Below are 25838 nucleotides of genomic sequence, written 5' to 3'. Positions count from 1 at the left end.
ATAAGGCTTTCACATTCTATTATCCTGACTTGTAGCCTGAAGGTTATTGACCATGACACAATCCTGTCCTCAAATTAAAAATCTGTCAGAAGAAAAAATAAAAAAAAAATTTAAAAAGAATTTGTAATCTTAGAAAAATGTCTGTATTTTCATTACAGATAATTTATGTAGTGATACTGAATTTAAAAAAAAAATTGTCAAATCAAGAATCAAACATTAACAGCATGACATCAGGATAAATAAGAGCATAGGCTTGTTAAAGTTGTTTAATTTTAAAAGACAAACATGCAAAAGACCTCTAGGAGAAAGTGATATTCTAAAAAAAATTGTATCCTATTAACAGCAACAGGTGAGCACTTGAAAGTCAAATATTAATTAGTAATGCATTGATTATTGTAAATATTAATATATTATTTAATATAAATATTTAATTATCAATTAATATAAATATTAAAGTCAAAAGCACATACAATTTAAACAGTAGAGTCTAGCAAAATGTCATGTATTGATGCCCCAGCTTCACATGGGAGATTCATGTCCCTTCACTAAACAAATGGAACACCAGAATCTATTTCTCTTTGGATATTCCCCCACATAAAGTGTTATGTAGATACTTAATACCTATGTCAGCTGTTAAATTTAAAACAAAAAACTAAAAAAAAATAGAAACATTACAAGAAAGTTATTATGGAAAACCTACAGATCAGCTACTGGGGCAGATGAGTTAACATACATGACATTAAATCTGCTTTCTTAAAGTTACACTAGTAGAGACTTTTTTGGTTAATAAGAATATTTTTAAACACTTCTGGTTTCTAAGTGCACTGTTGGATTCATATCCTACAGATATATGTGTGGCTCAATGTTCTGTGAGGATCTGTTGCTTCCATAGAACAATGCAGAAAAATAAACCCAACACAGAGTACACAGCAACATTTAATAACCTTAAGTAGTAATTTATGATGCTCTGGCAAGTGAACCCACTGGCTGACTTAGCGAGTTTTTCCCATACACATTTCTATGATTAGACCCCTGGTGTAAATATGACACCACCAGAAAAAGTCACATCCTTACCCACAGCTTAGTGATCCCAACTAACATAACCAGGGGGAAATACAACAGAGCCTGAGCTTTGGGGCACTGCGGAAAATCAGCTGTTAACGTTCTGACAAAACTAAGACAAATTACATTAGAAAATTTAAAAGGCTATTGTTTTTCCTCCCTGATGAATTAAGGCTACGGACTGCTTCCGAGGAAAAGTACACAAGTCTATTTTGGTAGGCCAGACTGCAAGACTTCGGCCTTCCAGCATGTCCCAACACCTGCTGGCCACAACACCACAGTCACCTCAAAGAATCTGTACGCAACGGTACCTTTAAGTGTTTCATCCCAGCCATGAATCCCACCAAACGAACAGGCTGCTCGTTTTTCCCTTTTACTGGTCTCCTTAGGTGCTTTTTCCTCTCTGCTTTTTCCCTATTTTTCCTTCCCTGGATTCCCACTTTAGTTTATTTGTCCTTTCCTGTTGAAAGGAGAGCCTGTCTATTCTTAGAAGAGTTTTGGATCCTAAAATAAACTGCTTAACTATGTATCTATTACATTCAGATTGATGTCATATCAGACCCTGACAACATGCTACAACAGGAATGCAACTACAGCAAAGAACCCCAGCATTTCTGCAAGCCAAGCTTTGCAAAGGTTTTTGAAGTAAAATTACATACAAGAATGTAACACACTCTACCCAAACATTAAAACATAGGGTAGGGATTTTTCCATTTATTCTTCTCGCTACATAAATGTCAATATCATTTTTCAAGCAGTTCTTGCCTGGTATCTAATGGTAAAAACCAGACCCTCTACCACCACACTAAGGAGGAGAAATCAGGGTAACCAGATTACGCTGGGAATTCTTTTTAATCAAGCTGAATGTTAAAATTCTGCTGTCAGCAAATAAAAGTTAAAAACAGGTAGGGCGGTTTAAAGGAAAAAGATAAAAATGGGATCTAGATAATAACTGGATAATAATGGGAGCCTTTCATCTGAGTGAACCCTTTGAGTCTGGTCCAGGACACTAATAATTGCAAGCAGCTCATTAGTTATGGCTAAAAATTTCATTCTGTTCCCAGTATAGACAGACACTCATGTCAGGAAAAGGCACTTGTTGACAATAATAACAGAAGCAGCAGGGATCAAATTGACGGGGAACTTTCCCCTCATTTACAGAAGAGTTGCTGCTCAAATTGGGCTGTAGCACACTGACTGCTCGGTGCCCTGAGCTGGGGATGTACACTTTTGTCTCCAAGAGAAAAAGGAAAGGTAAGCTACCCTCCACTGACCTCCCTTCTCAACGTACAGAGAAAGAATTATACAGAATTTCACAAGGTTCTGCTGGCAAAGTGTGAGGGACAATAAACATTTCCTGAACTTTGAAAAAATAATAGCAGTAGTTACTTCAAGAACACAACTGTCATTTCATTTGAACTATTAAAGAATGCATTAATATAATATCAATAAAGATTATGAAGCACTCTCAAATATGTCCTAAACTGAGAATTGAAATATACACCACATAAAGCCCATAAATCCATCCAAGTACCATACTGTGCCAAGGAGATATTCTAGTTCAAATGACTTGCACCAAAATACAAAACCAAAACATGCCAACTAAAAATTTATTTTGAATAAACAGATTTAAAAAATTGCAAAAACAAAATCATTGTGGAGTTGGACTATTCTGCATGTGATACAAGCTTTGGCCAAACCCTGAACACTGCCCTAAAGGCCATGGTATTATAGGAGTCTGCACAGTAGGAGTATTTACTGGGAACTCCCACTCCTTGAAAAGATGAAAACTGAAGTCCAGTTAACAAATCTCCCCTAAAAAAAGTATCTGTGATTTCCTTGGAGATGTGGAGAATTCACACTTGTTTTGTTTCCAGCATATATGAATTTTCCAAGGGAAAAAAAAATCCTCAAATCAAAGTGTTACCTTTTCTTAGTCCCAGGAACTATTTTTAGGTTATGCTGTCACACCACAAACTGATAGGACAAACTTTCAAAGGCCAGCCCTGCATTATGTCATCACTTTTTAGTAAGGCTCCCAGCACTGCTCTTGCTATGTCTTTGCTAACAGACTTAATATTTCCTTTTGAGTCAAGTTCATTAAGTTTTCTGGAAGTTTTACATTGTGCTTTTCAATTTTAAGAAGAAGTCAACCTAGAAACAAGCGGGTAATCTGTGTATAATAAAATTGTGAGGAAAAAAGAATTAATCTCTTATTGAAAGAAAAAAACACCTCCCAAAAGCAGCCCACTACGGCCCAGTTTCACCAATACCCTGAATTTGCTGTTTCCAAACTGAACAGTCCCTAAACACACACACACTTTAATTGGTGGGGGAAATCTTTACAGTTTTCTTCTATATTAATGAAGTTCCTATAGATTTTTTGGGTCACTGGCATTGACCAAAGAGTGTAGGTGAAATCAGACAGGATCCTTATCATCAGCTCAGTGGGACTTTTGTGTGACATGCATTTCCTCATAGTAAGTTTTTCTACATGTCTTCCTTGTGAAATCACGATTTTAAGATTGACAGCAGTAAAGACCATTGACTAATATATGAATAAGAAATTAAATTATCCATGAAAAGGGTAGCATAAACTATCACAAGCAGGGCAATATACTTAAAGAAATCCTTGGCAGTAATCCCACTGCCAAGACAGACTTACAGATTTGTTTGGAATTACCCAGGAAGAACTGCAGTCAATCAGCCTCAAACAAGGCTCTCTAAACAACATATACATTAATGATGATGCTGGGACATAAGCAGCAAAATTATCCATTATCAAACAGTTGCCGAGATGCTGGAATACTTGAAGTCTTATACAGAAATAGCCTCTTGAGAATAAATAGTTGGAAACGAGCAGTATCAGATCTACATCAAATTCAAAATAGAAGAGACTTAGAAGCCAGTAACATAACCTTATGAGGAAGAGTCCATTAGAGCATAATGATAAATACGAGTACTTTCATTAGTCATTTCAGAACTAGACAAACTTTTTTTTATTATTATTTTCTGGCTCTGACACTGCAAATGCCCTTAGGCAAATCATCTTGTACTATGCTTTAACTTTACAAGTTTTTTAAACATAAATTCTAACTAAAAATAACCAGCCAAGAAAGGCAGAAAATCCAGCAGACATCCAAAAAATCCCAAAAGCTGCATTTTTGAAATAACTTTTAATCTGAAGATAAAAATCACTATAGTCTACAAAAACTATGTCACTGACTTATTAAGGTATGGTACTGTGAGTACCTAAAGACAAAAAGCTGCCTTGGTGAAGTACCAAGGAAACAGGCCTTTACCTCAGAGACCTAAAGCAACTGTCTTTTGAAATAAAAGGCAAGATGGTCCTGTTTCAAAACAGAGATTGTTACATTCTGCTACCATTTTATATTCTCCAAGGACGGTCAATGTAATAGTACAGTGTTCACTGTAGGGCTTATTAAGCACCATGTAGCAATAAAGTGCATTACAGTTACTAAGTTTTCTCCCAAAGGTGGGTACAATTCCATAGACTAACTAGTGTTCATTTTTCCAAGCTGTACCTGTAACAGTGGAACACATTTATGGACCTGCAGTAGTTAAACCTCATGTCTATTTAGTGATTTATAATACTACAGGTGTGAAGGTTTCTCAAAGATGCCAAACCTGTTTCTAAAACATTTCTATTATTTTAAGCATGACAAAAATAGACTCAACTGCATACCTCTGATTTCAGTTTAAATTCATATGAACTATGGCATATGAACAGGTTGCCACTCACTTGATTCCATCATCTATCCAACCTCAGAGTAGCATGGTAAACTATCAGGAACATTAACCAACCAATGTAACAGGTATCATCAGATTTTATCTGCCAAGATCAGGGGGAGGGGGTGTTCAACTTTGAATTATTACAGTTTCATTAGGGGAAAAAAGAAAAAAACAACCCTACAATCAGCCTCAAACGTCTGAAACAAAACAATTGTGCTCAAATGTCTTACATCTGGAGGGGTTAAGGACTCTATAGCAGCAACCTTCAATAAGGAATGGCATGGCAATCTTAACAAGGCACACTGTTACCAAATTCAAGAGGACTACCAAAGATAGGCTTCGTTGGACAGAATAAGCACATACCTCACTGTGTTGTGTATTTCTTATCCCTCACTGGTGCCAGTATACCCACTGAAATGAGAGACAAGTGAAATCATAGGTTTTTTGTTTCACTGTTGAGCATGGGGGAAAAAAAAGAAGTATGTTAAAAATCTATGAATTGAGAGACTGAAGTTACAACAGGAGTTAACTGAAGTAAGTCATCATGCATTTAAGCAGTTTTCTTCCTTCTGGGGTGATTTCAACTGTTGCTTAACTGTTGAACCAATGCCCCCACCCCTGGAGGGGGAAGAGGAGTGGAGCTGAACTGTGTCCAGGGGATCTCTGGGGTGAAAACTGAACCCTGGGCAGCCCCACTTATCAGCCAGATAAAACAGAGCACTGGCTTCATAAACTTCTCCAAATCATCAGCGTGCCTCAATGCAAGCTTGCTATGATTTAAAAGCGGTGTATAAATGCAAGTGTAATTACAATTGTCATACTTTTGGTATCTTCTAAACAGTAAACAGGAACAAGCAAAAACCAGCTGATGAAGTCAGTGCTTACACGTATCAACACAGCTTTAGATAAGAATGTTCTGAAATAAATACCACCCAAAGCCACTGCTTCAGTAAGGGGTTATTGCTGTGTCATAACTGTGTCAAAAAAAGATATCACAAAAATATCGAGGCAATGTTTACAAGTTGCGTGATTACTTTAAAGGTAATTATTTAGCTACAACACATGACCCTTATTTCCCTATGAAAGGCTCTCTACTTAACTGGATTAACACACTATTGATAGCTAAATTCCACTGCCGGAGGCTACTGTCAAGTCATCATTTCCAGAACAAACCTATAAGCTATTTTCTTTATCCTGTGTGCAACTATTACAACAAGCTCATCATGAATTTGCTCCCACCCAAAGTGCTCTAAAAAAAAAACTGCTGCAAAGAACATTCAAGAGATGCATGACACAGGATTACCTGTTCTAATGAAATTAGACTGTACATCAGTCACAGGTTGGAAGGCTAAATACATTTTGCAGCCAACCAAGAACCTAATATCTGATTTTTCAACTTGGTGATTTTTTTTTTCAGTTTAAAAACGATTCAATTTTGATGCTGTGAAAATTGACTATCGCCTAGAACTCAACTCACAGATGCTTTCTAGGGAAAGCAAATCCAGCTCTGCATTCTCAGCAAATATTTCTCATGAAAAGCTTTACATTTTTCTTATCAAAAGCAGCCCTCACAGATATGTACACCCCCCATTTCTCCACCCCACTCCTTAACACGCACGATACACGGAAGATTTCACATGGAGAAGTCAGCTAGGAGAGAACAGAAGTAACATGAATTCCTGACCCCTCAGTTTTCATGGAATCATCAAGAACCGTGTCAATACAAGCATTACCCCCTTGTTTTATGTCATTCCCATTTGTAGCATCTAACTAAAACCAGAAAGAAACTGAAAAAAAAAACCCTGAAAGTGGAGTCATAGTTTGTTCCTACTGTACTTCACATAAAAGAAATTTATTTTAAAGTTAGGCTTAGTAACAGGAACAAAAACAATAAAAAACCCCAACTGGTTCCAAACTGGGGAATTTTGAAGTCCAACTTCCTTCCTTCTCTCCCACCAACACTCTCTATTTCCTGATGTTGATAATGCCGAGTGGGAGACAGAGCACAGGTCTTCCTAATGAAGGGCCCCAAAATATCCCTATGAAGGGTCAAAGGGGAGTAACCAAAAAGGTTAAAGTACACAAGGAACACAAGAAAACATTTTTGTTAGGGACAGGACAGGCTGACGTGCTGGCTGCACAAAGGACTCGGAAAACAAGGTACAGTTCCCTCATTCTGTACCGGCAAAAAGTGCTACCCTACTGTACTCATCCAGGGCTGCTCGGAAAATTTCATGAGACCATCTTTCCAACACAACTTACCCTATTTTCCTGGGCTCTTGTCTGGCTCAGCAACATCAGCAGCCAATGATCATATTTCAAAGTGCTGGTTGCTCATGCAATAAAATTGTCCTCTGCACCACACAGCAGCTCCCCACACGGACCTTTTCATACAGCAAACACAAAATCTATTCCATAAAACATAACTGGGCTGGGGAGCTTCACTGCCCAATTTGGCCAGGCCAGAAGTGTATGTCATTAAAAAAAAAGAAAAAAAAAAGAGGTAAAAAAACCTACCTGTAATGTGTTACCAGACACAAAAGGTCCAACCTACAGAAGCTAGGAGAACATGCTAGGAATCACCAACATAAATGTACCTTTGCTGCTTTGTCTTTGCATAGAGTTTTGCTATCCATCACTAGCACAGGCCGGATACTGACTGGATCTTTGATCATCCAGAGCTGGTTTTATATTCTTCAGAAGGTTATTAGAGGCTCACATGTGTATTTGGCAGCCCTTTCCCTCATCCAGCCTCCTATTGAATGGGTTATGTTTGATATAGGAGAAATAATGAGATTGAGCAAAGGAAGAATCCCCCTTTACAAAGCGAAGTGTATTGTAATGACATCTAGGTCTACTTGAAATACATTTGCTGCTTCACAGAAATGTATGTCTAATAGTTATTTTTATTATTGTAAGCCATATCAAAAATGTTACCCCTAAGCATCAAAAACGATGCCCCTAATTGTGCAAATTACACAAACCACGTTTCAAAGCACAGTAAAGTTTTCACATTTTTCTTAGGTAAGCCACACATGAGCCCAATAAAGGAAAAAAAGAAGACCATGGCTACTGAAAAAGAAAAAAAAAATTGGAAATTTAGTTTGATTATAAATGAAAAGAACAAAAATTAAAATGTTTTCTTTAAAATCCGGTTTAAATTAGCAGCTAAGTTTGACAAGGAATAAAAAAGAAAAACCTGGAAACTTAGTTTGATTATAAAAAGAACAAAAATTAAAATATTTTCTTTAAAATCCAGTTTAACAGCTAAGTTTGACAAAGAATTAAAAAAGTGTGTTAAACCACATCACAGATTAATACCCAGGAAATGGGTATTAATCCCTTTCAGCTACCAGTTCTTTAGTAACATGTAAGAAAAAAAAAAGCTGTAAATAGAATAACTTGTACAAGAGATTTAGGAAAAATGGGGAAAAAATATTTTTTGACTTGCAAAAGAAAATATTCGTAATGGCACATTTTCAATGACTCCCTTTGCATTCCCTACCTCTTTTGCACACTAAAAATTCCACCGTGTCGAGTCTCCCTGAGCCGGACGGAGCGTGGGAAGGGTCCAATTGCGTAAGATGTTCTTAAGGCAGCAAAGCTGGGGTTGCTTAACTGCAAATACTTAAATACTCAAAATAATTACACAGATTAGCCAGCCACTCTCAGAGCAGAGCGTTGCCTACCTGTGGTGCAAAAGGAGCTGTTCAAACACACCCTCTCCATGAGCGTTCTGTGCTCCAAGGGCTGAGGTGGGAGACACTGACCCTTGTGTGTTTATGTGACACAGAATAGGACTTTTACCACTATTTCTAGGAGACCCACATGCTTCCAAGTGATGGAAAAATTCCCCAACCACAGAACTAATTATGCTGTATCAATAAGGTAAATATGACTCCCACCCAAAAGTTAATGTAAAGGCATAAAGTATTTTCCCTTCGGAGTGGAATAGCAGAAACGTGAACTCCTGAGGACACCTTGCAGTACTGATAGCCCTAAAGAGGCATCTGCTCAAGCTGCTGCAGTTAAAGGACTTGTTTCTTGTTTAGCAGAAATATGTGAAGAATCCCACGTGTCAGTATTTCAGATGCCAAGCACCGGAGTGTATTTTAGAAAAAACTGGGCGAATTTTGATTTTTCAGATATTTACTCATAGGTTCAGACTTAAGGAAGTTTGGCACAAAATACTGCATACTAGTTAAAGCAAGTAAGACATTATAAAATATTTGTTTCTTGAAGGGATAGTTAAATCCCAACCAAACCACAAAACAAAAGAAAAATTAAATACAGCAATGCACTGCTCTGAGAAGGCAGTTCTGTAAGTAGAGGTATATACAGCTACAGTTACCTTGATGTGATTCTGAGCATGCACTCTCTTCCCATTCCCCCATACATTTTTAGGTGGGGATGTCTTTTGCTTTTGGGGGTTTGTGGCTTTTGGGTTGGTTGGTCTGGTTGCTGGGTGGAGGCTTTTTTATTTGGATTTGGGTGGGGAGCGAGGGGGTACAGCTGTTTTGTCTTGTGTTTTTAAATAAAGTTCCCTGCCCTGTCTCTGCAGAGTTTTCTGTTCCTCTTGCAGTGGTGGTGCCAGTCATGAGAAGCAAGCATTGAGCAACAAGCTGAAGAGAGAACTAAAAACACAGATGCTTAGTCAACATCAGGAAATTATTTCCATTTTAGAAGTCAGGAAGCTTTTCACACATTACTCCACAAGTCTTCGTGCCGCATCCCACTGAAGAAGAGAATCTGCTGTCATGCCACACAAATGTAAACAAGCAGATCAACAACCCCTGGACTTAATTATACTTTGCTGTTGCTGCTTTTTCAGATTTGCACTACTACTCTCCCCAGAGAAGAATGAACAACACTAGATCTCTGGGTTGTCTTCTATAGCATGCAAAGGCAACAAGCTTATAATTTAGTTAGTCCAGAGCTATGCACACACTGAGTAGCCAGATGGCTACTGCAAAACAGCAAGGATAACTGCCAGCTTTTTCCTTTTCACCTTGCAGGGATCACTAGTTTGAATCTTCCCTCTACTCTGCAGCTACTCTGCATACTGCTGTTATCAGCACCTTCAGGACTTTGATGTTCTGTCAGATTTGGGTTGAAGTATTTGAAGGTTCAGTGGTACTGGGACAAATGCACACTTTATGTACATTAACCAGTTAGATGAAAAAGCTCACAGGTCAGCTCTGAAGTTTTTCCAAAAATCCTGCTAGATTACACCCACCCAGCAACCAATGGATTTCTTATGGCAGGAGTTTCTTGCACTACCCATTTCAGAAGTGCCAAGAGCAGCCCACTAAATGTCCCCTCCAACAAGCTGGTCACAGTTCATTTTCAAAACAGGTGCTTTTGCTTGTCCTCACTGCTCCCCAGCAGAAAGTTATAGGTGTAACACACACAGAGAAATTTCAGAGATTTGTTTGTAACCATTGTCTAATGAAAAAGTCAAAGAAAACATTCAAAGAATCTTTAAGAGAAACTACATGGACACTGTCTTGTGCAGAAGAAAAATTAAGCTACATAACTCTAACTAAAAAATTGCAAAATTAATCCACTTAGATGACTGCAACTAAACCACAGAATACTTGTACTTTTTAATTTTCTAAACCACACTAGACTGTGTACTGCCTTTCATTTTTGCTTTCACCTCAAAGCCCGTAAATCACTTGCTTGACAAAATAGTGTCTTACAAAAGTTCTCTCTTAAGGCACAGCCACAGAAAAAAAAGCTAAGAAAGGGGAAAAATGTCTGAGAATATAAACTTCTGAAGCAAAGCTAAAATCAAAGCACAACAGCAAGGGGAAATGAGTTGTTGCATCCAATTCCATACATGCTTCAGATGCATAAGCGATGCAATTCATGACCACACTGGTTCCAGTTCACTTCTGTGCACTTGGCACCCACCACCAGAAACCCAGAACAAGGACCATGCACAAACTAGGAAATTACAGGTCTCCCGTGTTGGGAGGGGAAACAGCACTAATTACAAAGTAATTAGCTGCTACTAGAAGTTTAATTGTGTCATTAAAGGAGAGGGAAGGGCTGAGGTTACTTCTGCATTTGATATTCCTAATTCATATAACAACCATCTTCTTTGAAATGGTTGAATTGATACAGATTCTGTACCTTGGGAGGACATGACCTATGTACTCTGGTTAACGAAATGCTTGAGCAGGTATTACAGCAGCACTATTTCATACAGGCCTGCAGGAGAGAGTCAGTGGTCTCACATAAGCTCAGTCCTCTGTACACACAGAATGAAAATGCTGAAGTGCCAAAAAATAGCTGCAGAACAGGGAATGGCATATAGGTGTGACCTCCATCCCATTTAGTAAATTAAATATCAGACTAAATTTAGGGGCTTCTCTTTTTGTGTCAGATACCTCCACATTAGAAAAGGGTCAGGGGGAGTAATTTGATGATATTTGTACACGGGCTAATAATGATGCTACAGATAGAAATATAAAGAAAAGAAAGGTGCTTCACATATGCAGATGCTTAATAATCACAACCAACAAAACCTCAGAAGAATCAGAGAATAAGTGAAACAAAATTAGTGCTACTTTGGCTTAGGAAATGCTGAAGTTGCTCTTTGAGGGAGGCAACGAACTGCATGGCTACAAACTGACTAACCCAAATGGCCCATGGCACCACTCCATGAGCAACCACCCCTGTGGGACAGTCATTCAGAGGGCAGGGTGGAGTATTTTGCCACTAACGACACATGCTAATTCCTAATTATCCTGCTATGTGACACCCTGCGGGGTTGCAGGTTTTTCCCTTGTTAAATATCTGTCAGTTCCGCAGCTTTTTTTTGGTAGGCTTTTTGCAGCAAAACAACCTCTGCCTATATTAAACACTGCATTAAATAGGAAAATTACACAGAACAGGACAATACTAGGGATGAAAGTGATGCTGGTCATGTAAAAAACAGGTCAATGCCAACTCAATGAGAGAAGACTCATATAGTTCATCTACTGGTGGGGCCAAGAGACCAGTAAAGAAACAGCAAGAAACAAACTTCAGCATCACTTTTTTTTGTGCCTCTCTCCACAGAAGTTACACAGCATAATCAGACAGACACCAACTTTAACTACAGAGCTTTCCCAGCCACTCTGCACATCCAGGAAAGCTTTCAATTTAAGAATACTTTCTTACTGGAAATCGTTGAAATAATTCAAGGCTATATGAAAACCAAAGCACAGCCAGAAGCCATACCATATAATCTACAAATTACATCCTCCTGTTCTACTTTCTAGGGCTCTTGTTACCAAAAATGGCCCTCTGCTCCACTTCTAGCTACTCTTTCAGAGAAGTGAAATGTTCAAAACCAGCTGCATCTCCACACAATGCCGTGTCCAGCACGATGTTAGAGCATTTCCAGAGTAGGGCAACAAAGCTGGTGATGGGTCTGGAATATAAATCCTATGAGCAGCAGCTGAGGGAGCTGGGGGAGTTTACCCTGGGGAAAAAAAAAGGTTCAGGGGAGATCTTATTGCTGTCTACAACAACAACTTGAAAAGAGGTTGTGGTGAGGTGGGGTCAGCCTATTCTCCCAAACAACAAGCAACAGGACAAGGGGAAACAACCTCGAGTTGCACCAAGGAAGGTTCAGGTTGAATATAGGAAAAAATTTCTTCACTGTAAGAGTGACTAAGCATTAACAGGCTGCCCAGGGAAGTGGTGGAGTCACCCAGAGAACAAGTAGATGTGGTACTTCATGATATGGTTTAGCTGGCATGGTGGTGTTCAGTTGAAGGTTGGACTTGATGGCCCTGGAGGTCATTTCCAATCTTAATGATTCTATGATGCCTGTGCAAGTACATCAGTGCACAGACATCATCCTGCAAGCCCTTCTGCTACTGCCAGAAACAGAGGAACAGCTGGAGGTCTCTCCATCCCTGCTGTCACCCACTGGTAGCAGCCCACACAGAATTCAGGTAGTTCTCCAGAGAAGCCAAAAGCTATAGCACAGTCTCTGGATATACCATAAGACAAGGTCCAAACCTTGTGGACTACAGACACCTTAGTGAACTCAAAAAATTGGCCACCTAGAGGACAGAGATGTTTAAATGCAGCTCAGAAACCATTTTTATAGTGATGGGGGGACAAGTGTGTAGAAATGCTGAAGAAAACCTCAAAGTATTAAAAATACTCTTAAAATACTCATAGGCAAATAACATACTTTATATAAAAAATACAAACTAGATCTTGACTGGATGGCAAGAAGTGAAAGAGAGAAAAATCAAGAACTCAAAAACTTAAACATTACTGGGGATCAAAAAGGGCACTGAGAACTACATTCAGTGCTATTAGTGTGAACACTGCTTTTGCCATCAGACCTTTTTGGCAAGTACCAAGTGCTATTATTGATTTGCAACCTACAGCATACCCTACTAGTTTTTTCCAGTTGATAAAACAACAGTAATACGCAGTTTAAAAACTTAATACAGTGTTACATTTATATAAAAGCCTTGTACATAAGCGATGTGATGCCTACAGTTTTTCAAAGAAGTCATGAAATGAACATGTTCAAAAGTTATCAGGGAATTGAGTTTTATTGAAAGAATGTAATAAAAAATAATTAAAAAACCCCTGTTCCAGTTCAATTCCTAGAATCAGTTTTGGGCAATTAAAATACATTTTAAGTTCACATTAATTTTGAATCTTCAACATTAAAATAAGATTGTGTGCACTACATTTAAACAATAAAGCATACTCTTGTGAAAGATTTCATCATAAAGTATTTGCTGGTTTTAAATATTTTGAACACTTAGAAAGATTTACTATAAGGGTGAGACCCTGTCATTCTCAAAAACATCCAAGAAGGAATTAAAAACAATGGAATTCTGAATAAAGGGAACCATGTAAAGACAATATTTTGTGAGAGATTGCTGCACTGTCCTGGGACAACAGAAATATCCTTGGTATTTACAATGGGGGAAATGTTCTTAAGGTAACATCATAGTTTCAGAATGCAACTTCTTCAAAATCTTATCTGTGAAATGCTTTTGGCTTGCTTCTCCCAGGCCCCTAATTCCATCTCACTTGTCAGAAGCTATTTTATTAACAGTCCAAACAAAAAAATCCCTCCAAAACATTTGCAGGATCAAGGACCTTCAAATATACAGTACAAAATTTATCAGCCCAGACATTTCAGGCAACTTATTTTCATACAAAGTGTAATTTTACTTAATTACATCTCAAATACTTGTTTTTATGTCAGACACCTCTACACTTTCCAACTGGTTCCTGAATTCACAAAAGGGGTTTTTTTTCTTGTCAATATTTTGGTTTTTAATTCCATATCATTTTATTGCTGATTTTGGTCTGAATCCACGTGAGCGTTAAGTATCCTAGATGTGCTTATATTATTTATTTGCACTGGCTCAACCTGCTTGATTTTCAGATCAACTGAGAAAGTTTTTGCCTTCTGTGGCTAATGGAATGAGCCCCAAGCTGTGGCACATCCTCTCCCTTTCACAGGCCATGCCGCAGCTCAGCCAATCTTTGTGTATTCATCCAAGTAAAAGACTTTCCCCACGTCTGCTTCTGTCTGCTTCCTCCTCCTCGCTCCTGCTGGATGCTGTGGGCTGGATGCAGAAGACAGCCCTCACCCCCAAAACACTTCTTCAAACACAAGGATGTCAGATGGGGCAGACAGGGGCTGATGCACAGACTTTGCTTTCAATCCCGCTGATTTAGATCTAGCACAATCTGCTCTTACAACAGAAATGCACGGCCACATTTTGAAAAGAGGCCCAGTGGGAGCAATCAGACATAATATTTACAATTACAACACTACAGCTACTACTGATATTTTCTGCAGCTAAGATACCTGATACATCCACACTCACGTACACACAGATGAACAGATCTTTGTGACATAAATATCAGTGTGGTGAAAAAAAAAAAAAAAAGATCACATTTCAGGAGATCTATTTTAATGTGCGAAAAATAAAAGCTGCTTCCCAAAACCTTAGCTATGACAAACAGGTCTATCATTCAACCTCAGAAAAACGCAATACAGCAAGAACCAAGAGTTTTTTTGCCTTCAAAATTATGAAAGAATTTCCCTTCTGCTCAAACTGAAGCAATCTAAAGACCAAGAGAACGCTCATCCGAACTCTGACTTAAGTTGTTGCTCCAGTCATCATGATTAACTTGAAATCTGGGCTGACATTACTAGAATCTCCACGGTACCTTCCAATGGTTCATGTGTTATCCCAGCTTATGTTACTCAGAAAATCTCTAGCTCAGAAAAACAACCAACCTGAAGGCTGGATGTCATTTCATCCACTCCCATCCCCATGATTCTCCTCTGGATCTTTAGCTAGGATTTAAAAAAAAAAAACAGCAAAAAACAAACAAACAAACAAACAAACACCAAACAAACAACCCCAAAGTTGCAAAATTACAGTAATCCTGCCATTCTGTTCTACAGAAAAAAAAAAAAACACAAACACAACAAAACCAAAAACCCCACACCATTACCAAAAAATCTACTCTTATTTTCTACTTCTATGAACAGAGAATAATAAGGTATTAGAGACCATGTTATGTTGATTAGAAAATAATGAGAGAATTGCAAATACATTTGTTATCAAACAGCTACATAAACATGAAGTTATGATGAGCTAAGATTGCCACTCCTGGATTATACTCATAATGGTTTTGGTTAGGTCCTCGTAATCATGAACTAGAAGTTTAAAATGGGAATTCAATAAAAAAATTAATGAGCAATATGCAAAAAGCGCAAACAAAGTCTTGCCAAATCAATAAAGCAATTTGTTCGCAGACACAAGCCACAAAACCTTATCTTCACATTAAGTTCCGTTTGCTCAGATAAGGTTATAAACCAGCAGTCACAGCTCTCTGCAACTTTAAAGGGGAGTGGGGGGGGGAAACCTGCTAAGTGTCCCAATTCACTTGTAATGGCAATTCCTTACATTATCAGGACTTTCTTATATATCCTACTGACAGTAACCATGCTCACAGTAGAGCAGCTGACTTTGAACATGCTGACCTTGAGCAAGCAAACGACCTTAGCAGCATGTACTTCTGGCTTATTTCACTGCAACAGCGAAACAGCCTCACCATCTATAGAAGTCTAGAGTCTCTGGCCACCACCCCTGACTATTTTAAGATATCCCAATACACTTCAGTGATGCACAGTTCAAAGTGATAGAATAACATCTGCTAGCATGTTGAAGTGCAAGTTGTTTACAGAGGCATTTTTAGCTTGTTCTCATACTGCGCTTCCCTAACTGACAGAAAAATCAATTTATTAATAGAGCTTTGCCTCTCATTTAAATATCTAACCGCCCCCCCAAATTTAATAAATATTGAGCAAGAATTTTAGGCATTGCGAAAGGAGAAAAAACAAGACATCCCACTCTAGATAAAGCTTATTTAGAAACTTCAAGTATGTGACAGTAATGGGTGGACTTGAAAAGACACTTGCTTCCTGAGATGTCAATTCTGCACAACTTCTCCCCTTGGTCATCACTATAAAGAAAATCTGTATTAAGGTAGGTTTTTGTATACAGGTTTCTCACTGCTATTTTAAACATACAGAAGTCGTATGTTTATCTGATGTTAGGAGAAGATAGTCATCAAGTTACTAGGATGCAACATTGTGTTACTGAGTCATAATAACCCATCCTGCTGACAACCCTAACCTAGAAAGAGAAAACATTCCATTTTAAAAAAAAAAAAACACTCTCGGGAGTCGCTGTCAGCTTGTGTTCTCTGGCGTCCCTGGAGTGACAAGGGCTACGTCTAACCAAGTGACAAAGGCCACCGAGAAAACAAGCCTCTCCGGGAATTTATGGGCAGGAGAATTTTCTTCTAATTTTGAAGGAATGTGCATAAGAAATCAAATAAATTGTATAAGTTCGAGGGGGAAAAAAACGGCATAAGCTGTTGTTGGTTTATTCTGAAATTTAGCATGAAGCTGAAGAAGTCATAAATAAAAGAGCTGTCCTAGTACAACAGCCTCAGAGCACACACTGCCCTCCTCACTGGAGCCCAGCTAATGGGCAGTAATTAAGCCACATAGTTCAACTACTTTATTGTTTTTCCAAAACCCTTTAAAACAAGACAGACCATATCAGATCAAATCACTCTTTGAGCCACAGCAGAACTGACTGGGCAAATGAAAACAGTGTCAGGAGCACAGGACACAATGACGGTCACTCTTCCTCTGTCCTCTCTGATTCTTCATAGTAGAGGAGAGTAGGAGAAGGAGAGGGGGAAAAGGCTGCTCTCGTCCACCAGGAATACATCCAACAGCGATTTTTCCATCTCTCTGAGCTCCATTGCAACACTATTGACATTTGGCATTTTGTCTGGAACAACTCTGTTGATTAGCAACTATCCTTAGCTGGAAGGCTGGAGGGAGACTATCACTGTCCAATTCAGGAATGAGTCCACTGAATGCACCTACTTCCATCACTTGCTTTTCCTTACGAGTGCACTGCTGAATACCTGGGATCGTATCTGACCACTGTTCATCAGCAGAGCAGAAAAACATTTCCGAGCTACACATGTCTCTTAATAATCAGACACCTTCCATTCTGCCAGCACTGAAGTTGTCCACCAGCCTACTGCACGTTCAGCTGGTGCCCCATTTAATAAGGAGATCAATTATATTGCTTCCCACTCATCTCATTTTCCCAATGAATTTAACTATGTTAATCAGCAGTTTGCATACAGACCACTGGATGCCAAAAGGAACATCCTTCCATCAGGGAACCGAGTGCCTGTTCTCCAAACATATTTTCAGTAAAGTTTCCAGCAGTGCTCTAACAGCAGTGTAATCCAGCACACCATGGAGATGATGTTTTCTTTGGAGACAGGAGTTGAAATACACCTGCAGTGGCTACTGGTAAGTCCATGATACAAGAAGGATTTTATGACTGACGAGCTTCCTAAGGTTTACTGAAGTTGCATTTTCAAAACCCTCTTAGGAAGACAACCCAAATTAAATCAACATGAAGGTGATTCCCCATGGAAAAAACATGTGTTACCTCTGAATGCAACACTTCCCATGACAACAGAAATGAAGGTAACTTGGCTCCCTGAAGCAGATGGGCAGGACCACCTTGACCATTTCAGATCATTTGACTATTCTTCTCGGAGGGCACTGCCATTTCCAAGCCCCTCATCTCATAAATACTTCCTTAAATGCATCTCACCTCAAAAGAGAGGCAAAACAAAGGCAAGCGACTTCCAGAGGGAAACACTATGCCCTGGGAAAACTTTCTGCCTTGCCAGATGAGCACAAAAGACCAGATTTAGAAATAAGTGTTTTCATTCCGCTCCTCCACAGCCTCACGGTGCGATAAGGGGAGAAAGAAGCTTTCCTTTTGGGATGCAACACTCCCCTTTTCATGATTTGGGGCACAGTGGACCAAAAGAACAGGAACATACTGATCATACCATGCCCATAAATGACAAAAGCTGCATCACCTACGCTGTATGTAAGGGCATTTTCCTTTGAAAATGTACACACTGCCTAGTTATTTACCTCCCTAGATCACTCACAAAAGGTCAACAGTCTTAACATGTGAGGCCAGCAGCAAAGAAAAGGCTTCAAATACCAGATCTCTGTAGTCCACAGCTATTAAAATCCAGACCAGCATAAAAACAGCGTGTCGGCACAGACACTGTCTTTTAGGGAAAGAGTACTGAGAATAACATTTCATCTTTTAAACAAACAAAAAAATAATCATCTGTGACTTCAGACAGTGTGTTGTGGTTGGTATTTATTCATATCCATACTCTACAATTTCTAGCAATATAACAGTTAAAGGTTTCCAAAAGGTAATGAAATGTCAAAATCTGTTTTTCATACTTGTTTTAAACATTTTCTTATTTTCTCTTTGCTTGACATAGTTGAAACAGAAACAGGAAGACATCAAGTCATTATCACTCCATTCGGTTTGTCTCCATTTTTCTGCTTGTTTGCATCCTTTTAAAATTCAATTAGTCTCACTTTTTTAGGACCTCTCCTCATACAAAAGTACTGTAATATTTCCAATAGTCATCATTATGTCACCTCTCCTTCTGCTACAGGCTAAGTAGCAGCCCATTATCCATTCACCTGGCTGTACTGTGTTCCATGCCTTAACTCCTAATCCTCTTATTACTTATTTTTCCAATTCATTACTCACTTCCTCTTACGGATGCAAAATAGTGACATCAGCATTGCAAATAAACACCATAACATCAGAGAATGCCACAAAGTCCATTCTCATAATCATTAGCTCACTATGGTCCCAAGAACAAAAAAAAAAAAAAAGAAGTAGTGATAAGATTGGGGGGAAAAAAACAACAAACAATCTTTTCTCTGCAGCCCTGCTTCCCCTCAATCTACGTCATCATTTAAGGGCATTTCATTCCATCCTCTTCTAGAATCTCAGATCCTAATATAGTCACTTTAAAACAAAATGTTTGCTCTTATTAACTTTCTTCAAACTCTCTCTGGCTGAGTGCTTTCACGCATCAGAAGAGGCCAGGTTCCCATCACATTTACTTAGGAAATATCCACATAGATGTCAAAACCAGCACATTCTGCCTGTCACTCAAAGTAACCCTCATCCGCTGTCGTCTCTGACCAGGCAAAGATTCCCACTACAACAGTTAAAAGTAAAAATCATGCCAGTACACATCCACCTTAGCACAGAAACCATTTTCAAAGATTGTACACAAGCATACGATGTGATCACACTAACAAAAAGAGGTGCTGTAGTGAACCAGCATTTTTTAAAAAACACTTCCAATTGGAACTCTTAATTGGATTAACTTCGCTTGAAGTTTTAAATAAAAATCTATTTAAAGGACTACTTCCTTGTTAAATAACCTAAAACAAACACATACCACCACTGAGCTTAATGGACAAAAAGAAAAAATGGGGGGGGGAAATACACTTCAGTAGCAGTCCCAATTGCTGCTTGATTTTTTTAAAGGGTGTGTTTCAACATATCATAGTTAAACAAGTCAAACCTGCACTATCACTCCCAGCCTTTTCCAATACAAAAACCATTTAAGTACAGTTATATTTTATGAAGTAGCTCTTTATTTTATTGACCAAAAGCAGAGTTTCTTGCAAAATAAATTCCATCTCAATACAATGCATTCTCTGAAGGCCCTTCTCATTCTTCTTTAAGGCTTTTCTCTTCCCTGGCATCCTCTATTTTGAGACCTTTTGAATCAAAACCCTATTTTCCGATATTATTTACAGTAGTCAGGTGTTTCCACAAGAATAAACAGAAATGTTGACAAACTGCCAAGCTACACAAAGTTAATCTGAATCACACAACTGGTAGAGAGCTATGCATCTATGATGAAATCCAGCATGCTAAAAACCTTTTCAGTAGTAAAACTTTTGCTGAAAATAACCTTGATATATAGTATCTTTCTCTTTTTTTCCAAAATTATCTCAACCACAATTTAGATATTCATATAACACCAAAACCATTCAAGTAGATGGACCCTAATCTTTTTTTTTTATGTCCTTTTTTGTTTCCAAAAATTACTGACCTAAATGCTGCTTTATTGAAGGATTATAAAACTATACAAGACAAAGATGATCTTCTACTGAGCAGCCTGAATATTTACAAAGCACTTAAATGCAACTTAGTAACTAGGCAATTTTAGGGGCACATGCCATATTAAGTATATGAATATCATTCGACATCGCTGAGGTAACACAAGTATATGCACCTACAAATCTTATCTTATTCTGGGGGGGGATGATATTTTAGAAAGTACATCCACAAGGATCCCCACTTATTCACACTTCAGTGCAATACAAGCATCCAAAATGCACTCGAGGTGCCAAGGAGTTGCACACTGACCCCGCCAGCACACGGACCTGTTCAACCCAATCAGCAGGTCAAAATGCTATAGAAACTACAGGTGCAAAGAAACGTTGAGCCAAGTAAAACAGAACTACAGCTTCCACATTTTTATGTAGGCAACTAAATAAGCACAACAACACTGTGTCTACTGAGCCATCTGAAACGGAACAAAACAAACATTTGAAAGTTAGTTGAGACTGAAGTACTGCAACAGGACCACCCAGCCCGGCTGTCCACAGACTCCCCTTCCTCAGGGACGGAGGAGGGAGAAGTGGCAGTAGCTCACAATAATCTGTAATTGCTTCAATAAATAAAAAAGCCAAAATAGGTATGAAAACATTCTCAGACCATGCACCTGGAGTGTCTGCTGGACTACAAATCTGTACAGAAGAGCTGACGTTAAGACAGTTGCCCTTGACTAGAACCTCACAGAATTCATGCATCTTTTCAAGTCTGGCCTGTTTTCATCCTCAGGGGCCCAAACCCACAGTATCTGATGTGGGGTACAGCTATTGCACCAAAATGGACTCTCTAGTGACTTAATTTCTTATTCCCTCTAGTGCACATTTTTGTATAACGTGGGCATGCATCAATCCATATGGTTTCCCAATTTAGTTTCCTGTTGATGAACTCTGTGTAGTTTTTAAACCCTTTGCTGCAGTTTGCAATTAAGTAATAGAGAATGCAGGTGATGAATTGGAATATTTTACGTGAGCACTGTACATGAAGTGTTCTTGTTTACAAGCTACAGCCAAAAAAATAGTTAGATCCTTCTGGTAGGAACTCCAGTCACTCATTTCATCAAGCCTAGAATTGCACTGCACAAATTTTCCTTTCCAGAATGAATAGCTATAAAATATTTAAAATTTTCTTCAAAGTACTCATTATCCTAGTTTACTAGCTTTTAACTGAATTGGCAGACAGGCAATACACAGGGCATACTATTGCCAATGATGCAGAGCAGAACCAAAAAAGGTCTTCAATCAAGACAAGTTCAGCTTATGAGGAAGACAAAAGGACTAAATATCGATAATTTTTGAATGTCACACAGATTGGATAAGTATATGAAGAAAGGTCTGAAAAACAAACAAACAAAATATCAAAAACATACATCCATTTTAAGGCAAATGTAGAATGCAACCATGTACCAAAATCACTTAAAATGTCCACCTGGTATCACCTTAAACATTTAAGTATCCTGTCACTCACTAACTCCAGCTGAAGTCCACTATCCTGAAGGCACTCAGTCAGAATGGAGTTTCTAAGAACTAGGGAAAATATTTACAAGTTCTGGAGAAAAACAGAGGCATTTACATAATCTCTGGCAACAGGATATAGAAGTATGGCACTTCTAGTACACTGTCCAGCTGCTTACAGGAAAAAACCCATCATCACGTTAGGAAGGCAGGAAAGGCATCCTAAACAAGATAATTTTTTTCTCTTTTCCTTTGAAAAAGTCTCATCAGCAGTCTCAAAATAACAGTAAGTGATGACTTCAGAATGCAACACAAAACATACTTCCAGAAAAATAATCAACACTGTAAAAACATTCAAAGCAACTATTCACATTCAAAATGGTGACCAGCCACTTAACCTTCGTACAGCCTATGTTCTTAGATGGTTCTAATTTTTTAAAAATTATTCATATTATTTACCTGGAATAGGAGTTCCTTAAGCCATTAACTTTAATTAAAATGCTAAAACCTTGTTCCATTAAAGGTTAAAAAAAATTAAAGTAAGAGACACCTACCTGTAATACCGAGATTGTAAATAAGTTGAACAAATAGTCTTTGATACATGGCTGGCAGACCCGAAGTCTATTACTTTGACCCGGTAAGGCTGCCGAACAGGATCCACCAACATAATGTTCTCTGGTTTGAGGTCAGCATGGATTAAACCCAGACTTTTTAGTTTTTTCAGTGCAGTGGCCACCTGTTGCAGAATAGGCCGTATTACTTTGAGTTGCAGAGGGCTGAATTTGTTTTGTTTCAGGAAGTCGTACAAATTCTGTTCCAACATCTCAAAAACCAGACAAGTGTGGTTACGATGCTGAAAGCACTCGTAGGCTCTCACAAAGTTAAATTCATCAGCATTTTCAGTGCTTAGCCTCGCTAAGATGCTCACTTCTATTTGCCCTTGGCGCGCGTACGAAGGGTGATTCTTCAAGATTTTGATTGCCACAATCTCATTTGTCCCCCTTTTCCAGCACTTCACTACTTGTCCAAAGGTCCCTCGCCCAAGGAAATCCAGAACCTCGTACGTGTTTTTCACGGAGCACAACACCTCATGCTGCACTAACTGGTAATCTCCATCTCCGCTCGTGCCGCTCGGTTTCGCAGTCGCAGCCGTCGTCACGACCGTCACCGGGTTCCCCACGCTGGTTTGCAACATTGCAGGCAGGAGGGACAGTTCATCAACAATCTGCATCGTGCTGTTCTGATTATCCAGCTCCTCACTCTTACGCTTCAATCCACATCGCTGGGGTCCTTCCAGGATATCCGACTGGCTTCCTTGCGTCCCAGTCCGAGGTGCCTCTAACTGAGGTTGCTGCACCCACGCTGCCAACGCTTTTGTAGCACCTGCAGTATTTTTTAAAGCAACAGCATTTGACTGCAACCAAAAGTTCTGTCCTCGAGGTCTATCAAACGGGTTTTTAGTCTGAAAGAAAGTACTAACCCTGTGGGGAGAAATTCCAAAGTTTTTACCATTCACATAGATTTGCGGGTAGGTTCTTTCGTGGTACACACAACTGCTTGGTTCTAGTTTGAGTTTCTTCACACTACAAAAGGCACTTGACTGGGTTTGATAAACATATGGTGGATAGACCAAGACTTGTGAGGCCATACCTACAAAGAAGATAAAAAGAAAAAAGTGAAAATTCTACACATGTCCATGCTTTGCAGCAGCTCCTTCTCAAAAAATCAGGACACGGGTATATTCTCCAAATGAGCCAGTCTAAAGTTGTTACATATTTAGTTTTTTGTGGCTGATAAGGCTGGTAAGGCCCCTATGCCTTACCAGAGCGAATACTTCAGCACACAAGGACTTTAACAGCAGCAGGTTACTGCAGTTAAGTGCACAGGGCAGGACTGAGATAGTCTGCAGAAGGCCACCGCATGTAATTTTTCAAGTGTGGGACCTCCCTTTGTGCTATTAAAAACTCAGGTTTCATTTAAAACCTCCCACCTTCATTTAAAACCTCCCAACTTCTACATACAAAAGTACCATAGTGTTCGGTAACATAACTGAACGACCCATTCAAATATTTATCAGAGATGACATAAAATAACCCAGAAATTCTTAATTGTGAGATAAAGCTACCTGTTATACAGGTAGACCTACTCATTGGAAGCACCATCAGGCTCCAGAGAACAGACAGACAATGACACAACTGTCAAAGTTGGAAGAATTTCACTATGATGAAAGCGAAAGTGATCGAGCCATGTGATGGGGCCCAAAATAACTTAGGGGCACGTGTATGTACACAAACAACCACAACTTTCCAGTAAATTACGACGTACAGTAATCTAATCCATTCACGAAAGGCAGGTGCTTTTCCCAAGTTATATTCCACCCCACTGCAGAAGTTCCAGTACCAGTGACGCAGTCTTAGGGGGTAGAGGCACTGAGTTTAACTTTCAGGTTTCCTCTTTCCCCTGACCCTGCTGTCCCCTTCCAAACCTGTCAAATGCCAGCCTTAGACTTTTCTGTCATGTAATGATGAACACTAAGAAAAAGGCCCTGGATGGACCCCAGTGTAATTGACTACAAGGTTTCATGGAAGTTATAGAAGTTATACCAGTCTGATCAGCTCTCAGAGACAAATTCAACACCAATAATACCTTAATTAAATCACTTAATCATACCAGGCACATGAAAATTCTCTTAATAGGTATTTAAATTGCAGATGAGTCACATAAAACTTGAGCCAGACATTGCAATGACTGATCAAATGAAAACTAACCAAACGCACAGCATAATTATTCTGAAGCCGTGATTTGATTTATGCAAATTAGCATTTAGATATCTTAAGAGCAATTAAAGTAATCATACCAACACCTCAGTTTAGCATCCTCTAATGGGTTTTGTCCCAGCTGTAGCAGAAAACTTCAAAGCCCTTTCCTCCCCAGAGCTGTTTGCCCAGAGCCAGATGATGGAGAAGGCTGGAGACATCCAGCAGCTGGGCTCTCTCGCCACCAAACATGATGGGACTGACACTGGCCTCCTGCTTCACACCAAGAATTTAAGACTAACTAATAACCTCAAAACACAGGCAAGAATTCCCCAAATTCTTGAATTCCCTCCTAAATAACATACCCCATTATAACATGCCTAGTGCACAGCATAAGAATATTACTGACTACGGGACTTACTCTCTTTTCTATAATAATCATATTTAAATAATGCACAGTTCGGGCCAACCTAAACCTTCTGTCAGCAGCCTACCATTCCTCCAGTTCTTCTGGGATGACTCGAATACCAGATTTGCCACATTTACTCCAAAGACGCCAAAATATCAAAATAACGTTTGGGGTTTTTTCTTAAAATCCTTTCAAGGTTCCTGCTAAAAAATGCTCTGCTTGCTTTTTCACCAGAATCCCTGCTTACTCTTTGACATGCATGTGCATGACAGAAGTAAAATATTCAACCTCAAAAAACTTTTACACTTCAAAAGCAAAGAAACTGTCCCTCTTCTCAAGGACTGGCGTGTTATCCCACAGTTTGCTGACAGGAGGGTTCAGAGGCCCAGCATCACCTTTGTGACTCAGAGACAAATCTAAATGCTGAGCCAGCCCAGAGGCACAGCCACACCACTAAGCTCCTGGGCAAAAAGAGGTCCAGTGCACTTCCAAACAGGAGGCAGCAGGATGCCTGGCCCAGAGGAGAGAGGCTGGCTAAGCTGCAGCAACCCCGGCAGGTCCATTTGCCCTGGATCTGCAACAATCAAACAGCAAACATTCCCACATTTCACTTCTGGAGAAGGTATTTGCCCATGCAAGCACATCACCAAAGCTGAGGGCATTAAATGAGAATGGTTACTTTAAAAAAAAGCAATAAACCCACACTGCAGTTAAGGATGTTTTAAGAAGACATGACAACAACACAGAGTGGGGGGGAACAGGGGGAGGACAGTCCTCTAGCATG

At 39.1% G+C, this 25838-nt stretch overlaps 1 protein-coding gene across 3 annotated transcripts in view; it reads right to left on the bottom strand.

The window, feature by feature from the left end:
• The window catches only part of HIPK3 (homeodomain interacting protein kinase 3), a 72250-nt gene that overhangs the window by 33265 nt on the left and 13147 nt on the right, over positions 1-25838 (bottom strand). For all 3 annotated transcript variants that reach the window (XM_027699281.1, XM_027699299.1, XM_027699290.1), the window contains exon 2: positions 22444-23539. In XM_027699281.1, the coding sequence (XP_027555082.1) occupies positions 22444-23537 (1094 nt within the window). In that variant the 5' untranslated portion in view covers positions 23538-23539. The remainder of the gene's footprint in view (positions 1-22443; positions 23540-25838) is intronic.

Source organism: Neopelma chrysocephalum, unplaced genomic scaffold (genome assembly GCF_003984885.1).
Source record: "Neopelma chrysocephalum unplaced genomic scaffold, ASM398488v2 Primary Assembly neopelma1_24, whole genome shotgun sequence".
Classification (NCBI taxonomy): Eukaryota; Metazoa; Chordata; class Aves; order Passeriformes; family Pipridae; genus Neopelma; species Neopelma chrysocephalum.
This window is presented reverse-complemented; position numbering and strand designations above follow the sequence as displayed.